The sequence below is a fragment of the Myotis yumanensis genome, unplaced genomic scaffold (genome assembly GCF_028538775.1).
Source record: "Myotis yumanensis isolate MYYU_CA2020_CCGP unplaced genomic scaffold, mMyoYum1.0.hap1 SCAF_6, whole genome shotgun sequence".
NCBI classification, from domain to species: domain Eukaryota; kingdom Metazoa; phylum Chordata; class Mammalia; order Chiroptera; family Vespertilionidae; genus Myotis; species Myotis yumanensis.
The window spans coordinates 70159399-70169097 of NW_027223757.1; the positions used below are offsets into that span (position 1 = coordinate 70159399).

At 38.6% G+C, this 9699-nt stretch overlaps 1 protein-coding gene across 7 annotated transcripts in view; it reads right to left on the minus strand.

Moving 5' to 3' along the window:
* The window catches only part of PHF3 (PHD finger protein 3), a 93299-nt gene that overhangs the window by 24047 nt on the left and 59553 nt on the right, over positions 1 to 9699 (minus strand). For all 7 annotated transcript variants that reach the window (XM_070418321.1, XM_070418322.1, XM_070418319.1 and 4 more), the window contains one exon: positions 2946 to 3255. In XM_070418321.1, coding sequence (XP_070274422.1) covers positions 2946 to 3255 — 310 coding nt within the window. The remainder of the gene's footprint in view (positions 1 to 2945; positions 3256 to 9699) is intronic.

A 9699-nucleotide genomic window follows, 5' to 3' on the forward strand; every position in this document is an offset into this window, starting at 1 on the left:
CATTCTGAGAACCCTGGGAGAAATCAGTCACATCACACTAGTGTTTAAAAGACAGGGAAGCCCGGCCTGCATGGCTCAGTGGTTGAGCGTCAACCTGTGAACCAGGAGGTCACAGTTCAATTCCTGGTCAGGGCATATCCCCAGTTTGTGGACTTGGTTCCCGGTGTGGGTGTAGGGCATGCAGGAGGCAGTCGATTGATGATTCTCTCTCATCATTGTGGTTTTTTTTCTCTTTCCCTCTCCCTTCTCTGATACAAATAAAATAAAAAATAGTAAATAAAAAACATGGAGAAGAACACTGTATATAGACATAAAGTCATAGAGTACATACAAAAACTGATTTTCTCCAGACTAGGAATCTTCTAATTTTATTTATTTACTTTCTGCTTCCTCAAATAGATTTACTTGAGAGCAGGAATATATTTCAAACAGTGCTATAAACCAAAGTCTAGTAGCAGGCTTGGCATACAATAGAAACTCAATAAATGGTTTAACATAAAAATCTAGGGGTAACAAGTGATTTTTAAAGAGCAGACTTCATAAACTAAAAGCAGACAAGTCTAAATAAGATTCAACGGTTCATCAAAAAGGAAGCAGTTATCACTCGGATAGCACATGCATTTACAAAATCAGACTAGGTCTTTTTCTGGAAATGGGGGGTTTCTCAAACCATTTACAATGTTAATGTTTTTTTAAATGTCATTTTAGACAAGATGGAGACAACTCAGCTAAATGACAAAACAATGAGCCATATTTCTAAATGGCCAAGAAATTGTACCCAAGAAGTGATGAGTATAGTTGATGACAAAAGAAGTTTTCCAAAGGTGTGCTATAAATTCTTCTCAATGGAGCTTTCAGTTCTGTATTATCAATTACTTTGGTGCTAATCAGATCAATAAAGAAACAGCATATATCAGAAGGACATAATCAGATTCCAAAAAGTCTTGGCAGACAGAACACAGTGGATACAAGGATTTGGCAAACTGGAACTTAATCCCGATTTGTCATATAAGGAGTGTCTGAAAGAACTGAATTTGTAAGTAATAGAGATTTTGGAGAAAATATGCGCATGCTCTTAAATCTGAATGGTAGGACTAAAAGATTTCCAAGATTCCTTCCAACTCTACGATTCATGTTCATTGTCTTTTGATTATACTTAACTCTCCATGTACGTTCATTGCCACTATGTTTCCTCCCTAGCACTATCTATAATAACGACGACAAATCAATTAGAAAAATAAACAGTAGTAAAAAGGTAGACACAGAAAATTTATACATTGCTCCTGTAATTGACTACATATCTTTAAATATCTATTTACAAAATACTTTTAGAAGGTAGTTAAAAATATAAGAATGAGGGAAAACTGACAACTTTTTTAAAGAGTCCACATTTTAAATGAAAAATTATGAGGTGAGGGTTCCAAGCAAATACTAGGACAAAGGTAAGACAAATTGATTACTTTTCCTTACAGAGAAAAAAATAAAACTCTTCCATTTGGAAATAATAATACCAAACGTAGTTTAAGGATTAATAGACATTTGCGAACCGAAAAACTTTTTAAAATTTTTTTATTCATTTCAGAAAAAAAGGGAGAGAGATATGAGAGAGAATGATGAGAGAGAATCCTTGATCAGCTGCCTCCTGCATGCCCCACATTAAGGATCGATCCCAAATCCTGGGCATGTGCCTCAACGAGGAATCAAACCGTGACCTTCTGGTTCATAGGTCGATGCTCAACCACTAAGCTATGCCAGCTGGGCTGAAAAGCTTTGTAAAGAAATTTTATCAGTAAGCACAATTTACAGTTAATAATACAAGATCACACACACACATCCTACACAGAAAATCCAAGTACCAAACTAGAGATTAGAAATAGCAAAAATAAATAAAATCTGTATGTTACATAAAAATCCATCCACTCTTATAGAAAAACTAGGGGCCCAGTGCACGAATTTGTGCACGGGTGGGTTCCCTCTGGGTGGCCTGCAGGGATTGGGCCAAAACCCACAGTCCAATGCCATCTGCAGCTCCTACCTGCCGCTCCCACTCATCCCAGCCCCACTGTGCCTGCCACGGGCTCGCATCCAATCAGTCCCAATCAGGAAAGGCTCGCACTGCTGCAGCGCTTGCCAGCCATGAGCCCTGCGTCTGGCGCCCTCCCAACGGGAGTGGCCTGTGGGAATGGGTTGAAACCAGCTCTCAGACATCCCCCGAGGGGTCCTGGATTGCGAGAGGGTGCAGACCAGGCTGAGGGACCCCACCAGTGCACTATCGGGCCGGGGAGGGACCTCGGGAAGGTTCCAGGGTGTGTCCGGCCCATCTCACTCAGTCCCGATCAGCCAGACCCCAGCAGCAAGCTAACATACCAGTCAGAGCATCTGTCCCCCAGTGGTCAGTGCATGTCATAGCAACTAGTCGACGAGTTGACTGCCCCCTGGTGGTCAGTGCACATCACAGCGAACAGTTGAGCAGCCTTAGCATATCATTAGCATATTACACTTTGTTCGGTTGTTCTGCCGTTCAGTCTATTTGCATATTACCCTTTTATTATATGGGATAGGACTAGAAGCCCATTGCACGAAGATTCGAGCAATAGGCCTTCCTTCCCCTGGCTGCTGGCACCTGTTTTCCTCCGCCACCCGGAACCCAGGCCTTTGGTCCGGCCGCAGCAGAGAAGCCAAGCCTCTTCAGTCTTCAGTCTCCACTCCGCTCCGTGCCTGCATATGCAAATTAATCTCCATCTTTGTTGGGTTAATTTGCATAGTCACTCTGATTGGCTGGTGGGTGTAGTGGCGTGACACAATTTGCATATTTCTCTTCTATTAGTGTAGATAAGTTTGAAAATGTACACTAGAACAATAAAACCTAAGGAGAAATTTCAAATTCTAATTATCAGCCTACACAAATTTCTTAAGATAACAGAACACATTAGCGAGCAGCTCACCCGTTTTAAAATTTTGACCTTGTGCTTCACTGTATCATCTGTACATTTGGTTTTGTCATTTGTTGATGTGTGCTTTGATAATCCAAGCTTTTCATAGTCCATTGTTTTATCTTCAGTATGGACTTCAACTTTAGCTTGGTTTTCCAAAATATCTGGATCTGTTACTTCAGTCTTTTTATCTTCTTCAGCACAACATTTCACACACACATATTCTTTGTCTTCCTCTCCCATTTGCTGTGCTTGAGAAAGACTTAACCCGACACAATCACCGTGAAACCAGTCATCACATCTTCCACAGCCAACCATAAACCTGGAAGGAAAGAAAACAAAACAAAACTTTGATACATTTTCTTTAAAATCAATGTCAAAAGCCTAAATTTTCAAAATTTTTGTATGTTTTCTATCTTTAACCCATTTTATCAGTTCAACATGGAGCAAGTTTTCAAAAAGAATATTCAATGAAAACGAAACTTTTCTCCTCTGGTATGAATGAGAAAATACTGAAAACAAAACAAAAAAAAACCCCATAGGACTAAAATAAAGGGCAACTAACCCTCGTCAGTATTACTTTATAAAATAAGAAATTATAGAATAATTTCTCTACTGAGAAGGGTGGTTAAGATCTGTGATATGATCACAATCCATCAGTTACATTTAACACAGATCTATCATACATAAAATTAGAGAATTTATCCAATGAGTAATTTTAAATGACAAAAGCAGAAAACAAAAATGCAACTCAAAAACTAATATAATGGAGTCTCTCAAATTGTTTATTAACCACCTTAATTATATAACTATTCTTAAAGCTCAAAATACTGTGTTTCAGGGTATGACATTGATTTTGCTAAAAAATCTTTAAGTACTTTTGAGTGTTGACTTCCTTAATTCTGACCAAATGCTTCACCTAGTAAACTTTTTCAAAATAAAGATCAATACTATGTTAATGTGAAAATATTAATATTGAGGATAACTTTTTAAAATATTTCTAAGCAATGTCCTTATAAAAGTTTTCCCTTTACGGCATTTTATCTAAGAAATAACTTCCCGCCCTAATCGGTTTGGCTCAGTGGATAGAGCGTCAGCCAGTGGACTGAAAGGTCCCAGGTTCGATTCTGGTCAAGCGCATGTACCTTGGTTTCGGGCACATCCCCAGTGGGGGGTGTGCAGGAGGCAGCTGAATGATGTTTCTCTCTCATCAATGTTTCTAGCTCTCTATTCCTCACCCTTCCTCTCTGTAAAAATTAATAAAATATATTTTAAAAAAGAAATAACTACACTAACCCATGAAAACGTCCAGGGCCATGAGATTTATGACTCTAAAATGGCAAATCAGCAATTTGAGGGAGAAATTATTTACATACTTTACAACCTGTTAGAAAAACTACAAAACTCAATCATGTTTAACATTTTCATTTTTCAGGTAACTCATGCTATGTTCGGAAAATTAAAATAGAATAATTTGGGTCTATTCTTTAACAATAAGACTTTGTATTGATTTTGGTAGTAATAATAGTGGCATCTCATGTCAAAGGTTTTATTTCTTTTCAAAACCCCTTTTAAAAAACTGTGGTCCAGGGAAACCAAGATGGTGGCATAGATAAACACTGGAAATGTGGTTGCCTCGCACAACCACTTCAAAAATACAACTAAAAGATAAGACATCATCCAGAACCACAGGAAGGCTGGCTGAGTGGAAATTCTACAACTAGAAGGGAAGAGAAAAGCATACCGAGACTCAGAGGAGGTGCAGTGTGGAAGTAAAATGCAGAGGTACGGAGGCGCACGCGGAAAGGGCTGGCGGCTGAGGACACGGTTGTCTTTTTCAATCGGGAGGGAGTCTCAAGCTCCTGACTGCTCTGAACTCCAGTTCCGGGCGAGTCTCTGGGGACCCAGACTCATAAGGGAAGAGGCTAGACTGCCTGGCATCGGTCGGAACTTGAGGGCGGCTTTCTCTCAGAGGTGCTTGCAGCGATTACCGGGACACTGAGAAGCGGGGCCTCTTAGGGCAGGACGGAGGAGCAGCCATAGCTGCTTGCTACGCCCTGTTGATCCCCTGGGACCCCGCCCCGCCCAAGCTGTGCGCCAGCTTTTGCATATGAAAGGCCTGACACTTTGCAATCTGAAAATTACCTAACCAACTGCAGCTGGTCCAAGGCCCCACAGCAGCTTGCATTCCTTCACAGCTGAGCTCCTGCTGGGTAGCCTCAGGCAGAGGTGAAATTAGCACCTCCTTAGATCCAAGAGCCAGTGTACCCAGTGGTCAGAGTGGGACCATCCAGATTACAACTCCTCAGATCCATAAGGGACACACTCAGGGGGCAGACTCAGTGAGCACCAAAGCCCACTGAAGCAAGTCTTGCCCCAGAAGGGTGTCTCCAGCACAGAAGTTCTCCCACTGCAGACACAGCTGATTCTCACCTCCAATTGGCCTGGAGGTCAATTCCTCCCAGTGATACCTACAACAATCAAGGCTTAACTACAAGACTGTGCACAAAGCCCACAAGGGGGTGCACCAAGAGTGTCCACCTCGGGTAATTGGGGAGGCTGAGCCACTGGGCCCTATAGGACACCTACCTAGCACACAAAGCCACTCTATCAACACAGGGAAGCATAAAAAATGCGGAGACAAAGAAACAGGTCACAAACGACAGAAATGGAGGAAAGCAAACTACTGGATATAGAGTTCAAAACCACACTTTTAAGGTTTTTCAAGAATTTTCTAGAAACTGCCGATAAACTTAGTGAGACACTCAAGAAATCTAGTGAGACCACCGATAAATTTGAGATCCTCAATAAGTCTAGTGAGACCTAGGGGTTGTGAAAAAGGACCAACTAGAAATTAAGCATACACTGACTAAAATAAAGAATATTATACAGACTTCCAACAGCAGACAAGAGGATCGCAAGAATCAAGTCAAAGATCTGAAATACGAAGAAGCAAAAAACACCCAACAGGAAAAACAAAAAGAAAAAAGAATCCAAAAATATGAAGATAGTGTAAGGAGCCTCTGGGACAACTTCAAACGTACCAACATCCGAATTATAGGGGTGCCAGAAGAAGAGAGAGCGCAAGATATTGAAAACCTATTTGAAGAAATAATGACAGAAAACTTCCCCTACCTGATGAAAGAAATAGACTTACAAGTCCAGGAATCGCAGAGAACCCCAAACAAAAGGAATCCAAAGAGGACCACACCAAGACACATCACAATTAAAATGCCAAGAGCAAAAGACAGAGAGAGAATCTTAAAAGCAGCAAGAGAAAGACAGTCAGTTACCTACAAGGGAGTACCCATATGACTGTCAGCTGATTTCTCAACAGAAACTATGCAGGCCAGAAGGGAGTGGCAAGAAATATTCAAAGTGATGAATACCAACCTACAACCAAGATTACTTTATCCAGCAAAGCTATCATTCAGAATTGAAGATCAGATAAAGAGCTTCACAGATAAGAAAAAGCTCAAGGAGTTCATCACCACCAAACCAGTATTAAATGAAATGCTGAAAGGTATCCTTTAAGAAGAGGAAGAAGAAGAAAAAGGTACAGATACAAATTATGAACAACAAATACACATCTAACAAGTGAATCTAAAAATCAAGTGAACAAATAATTTGATGAACAGAATAAACTGGTGATTATAATAGAATCAGGGGCATAGAAAGGGAGTGGACTGACTATTCTCGGGGGGGGGGGGGGGGCGGGAAGGGGTGTGGGGGATGCGGGAAGAGACTGGACAAAAATCGTACACGTATGGATGAGGACAGTGGGGGGGGGGTGGGAACCGGATGGAGGGGAGCTATGGGGGGGGGGGGGGGGGGAAGAGGAACAACTGTAATAATCTGAACAATATTTAATTAAGAAAAAATAAAAATTAAAAAAAAATTAAAAAACTGTGGTCCAATATGAAGATATTAAAGGTAAAACACAGTTACATGCCCAACTCTCCCTAAATACACCAGAAGTTCTGTTTTAATATTGGAAATACAAAAATCATAAGAGGTTCATGCTTTACATGGTATCCTAAAAAGTTATCCCAAATATCTCATTCCTCAATAGCAGCACTCTTGTTCTGTGCCTTTCTACTGTATACCAAGCTACTGCTGTCCATGAAGGAAACCAAGACTTCAAGTCTATAATTCACCATTCTTTACCCTAACTGTGCTAGCTTTATAAGTCACCATTTCCCCAATGATCATTTGGTGTAGGAGGAAAAAGCAAAAAAATCTCGTGCCTTATGTAAAAACAAAAACTAGAATGTTTTGGATTCATAACCCTATTATGTAAGCTTTTAAACACCATGGTTAGTTTGCAATACAGAAATTGTTTCTTTAGGTGTGGGGACATTTTAGATGGGTCCATGTTTCAATTATAAGAACTTGCAGCCAACAGAAAAATAAATTGAATACAGATGCTTAAAAGTTCTATTCACATTGCAAAGTTGCTACTGCTTGAAAACAATGTCTTTGAAATATTAAAGGAAAGCTAATAGGGATTTCCCTTTATTTCCATTGTCAGAGTAAGACACTGCTTAAAAACCTATACATTGACCAGTTATAGTGTATAGATTTACAAAGGTAAGATTAATTTTCTTCCCTTTTTGTATTATTTCTCATGGGGGCGAGGGTTTGTATCACACTGCTAACAGGGTTTCTCTCTCATTTTCTGCTGTCCTTGATCTGGTTACTACTAGGTAAAAATCACTTAGAAGACTACAACCTGGGCCCTGGCCACCTTTGCCCAGTGGTTAGAGTATCGGCTGTTGAACTGAAGGGTCACAGGCTCTATTCCTGGCCCCATTTGGGGCACATGTAGGAGGCAACCAATGTACCTCTCACATTGATGTTTCTCTCCCTCCCTCCCTTCCACTTGCTCTAAAAATCATGGAAAAAAATATCCTCCAGTGAGGCTTAACAAAATAATCCTACAACCTGGATGTTAATTCTTTCACTGAAATCATATTCATGTATTTGTGTATGTATATGTATATATGGTGTGTACTTTAGCACAGGATTAATTAAGGTGACCAAGTCAGCATATATCAATTAAATTGAAGAGTTTGGAAATATTTTTGTTCTATTATAGGTTCATACACAAAATCTTAAATAAAAATTTTAAAAAATTAAATGAGATCCACTATAATTAAAAACTAATTAAATATTCTAATCTTTTTGGCATACGCCAAAATATATTTTTAGAAAATTTTCAAGTTTTTTCAAAGTAAGCCCCAGAGGCAACACTGAACTCCTATTCTTAACAAATTCATGTCATTAATTCACTGACAATGTAATTGTTACAAGATGGGCCAGCCATGGGCAAACTAAGGCCTGCAGGCCGGATGGCCCTTTTGAAATGAATAAAACTAAAAAAAAAAAAAAAAAGACCGTACCCTTTTATGTAATGAGGTTTACTTTGAATTTATATTAGTTCACACAAACACTCCATCCATGCTTTTGTTCCGGCCCTCCGGTCCAGTTTAAGAACCCATTGTGGCCCTTGAGTCAAAAAGTTTGCCCACCCCTGAGATGGACCTTCAGTTCTGTTAAGTGGCAAATCTAGATATTACTGTGAATGTATATATACTCATTCTTTTCTAAAATAAAAGGGTTCAATTCCACATAAACTTTAATCCTGTTTTTGTCACTAACAACCTAATCTGCAGAGAAAAATACTTTTCAAACTCTTAAAGTCCTGAAAAGAAAAAAACCCAGAATTATTTATTCTAGGCGAAAATTTCCTTCTCAGAAAAGGTTGCTTTGATTATAAAGCTTTGAATCCATTCAGCTAAAATTTTAGATTTCATCCAATAAACTAATCTTCTATAACTGAACAAGAAATTATAATATAAAGATGCAAATGTTTTCAGGACAACTAATAACTACAAGGTAGTATGAAAAGACTATCTGTTCCTTCTGAAACACTAGCTGGCTTATGTTTACAAGTAGTTCAAAAATGACATTAATTTTTTAAAAATGAGTATTAAACTGGTTTTTAAAATAATGTGTACACCTTTGTTGTGTGGCTGAATCAAGAAAACAGAATCTAAAATATAAACAAACAAATTTAAAAAAACAGGCCAGTATGATGTGTCAATTGTTAGAGTCAATACTTACTGTCTGTCTGCAGGACATGTATACTAGCTGCTTACGGTCAAATATTACATTTAGCCATACCATGAACAAATTTATTTAAAAACGTAATTTCCACTGGGAACACATTCAAGAAGCTAACCTCTACTGGAATACATGTAAAACGCTTAAGACTTATTAAAATAGTATTTACAGAAGCAAAGCTGTCTGTCTTAAGTGCTAGAAAATGTCATATTAGCAAATAGCTTTCAATGGGCTAGTGCATGAAATGAAAAAGATAAAAATTATTTCCAAATATGCCCTTCCTAACTAATTCATATTCTTATGCATGAATTAAAGAAAATTACATGCTGCATGACTAATACATTCTTTGAGTAACCTCAATATATACAAGCACAATGTGTCAAAGTAGTGAGGGCTAGTTAATATGTAAAGAAAAAAACCAATCGTTTATTTAGGGTTCTTTATTCACAAAATTGAAGTAATGTGTAATGGTTCTTCCAAGACTGTTTCCAATGTTATTATTCATATATATTACATAGGATGAACTCAAAATCCCTATACGGTCATTTTCCAGACTGAAGCAAAGAAATTCTAGATCTTATAAAGTAGATCCAAAAGGCAGCACTCGATAAAAAAAAAAAGTGGGACTTAACACTTAATC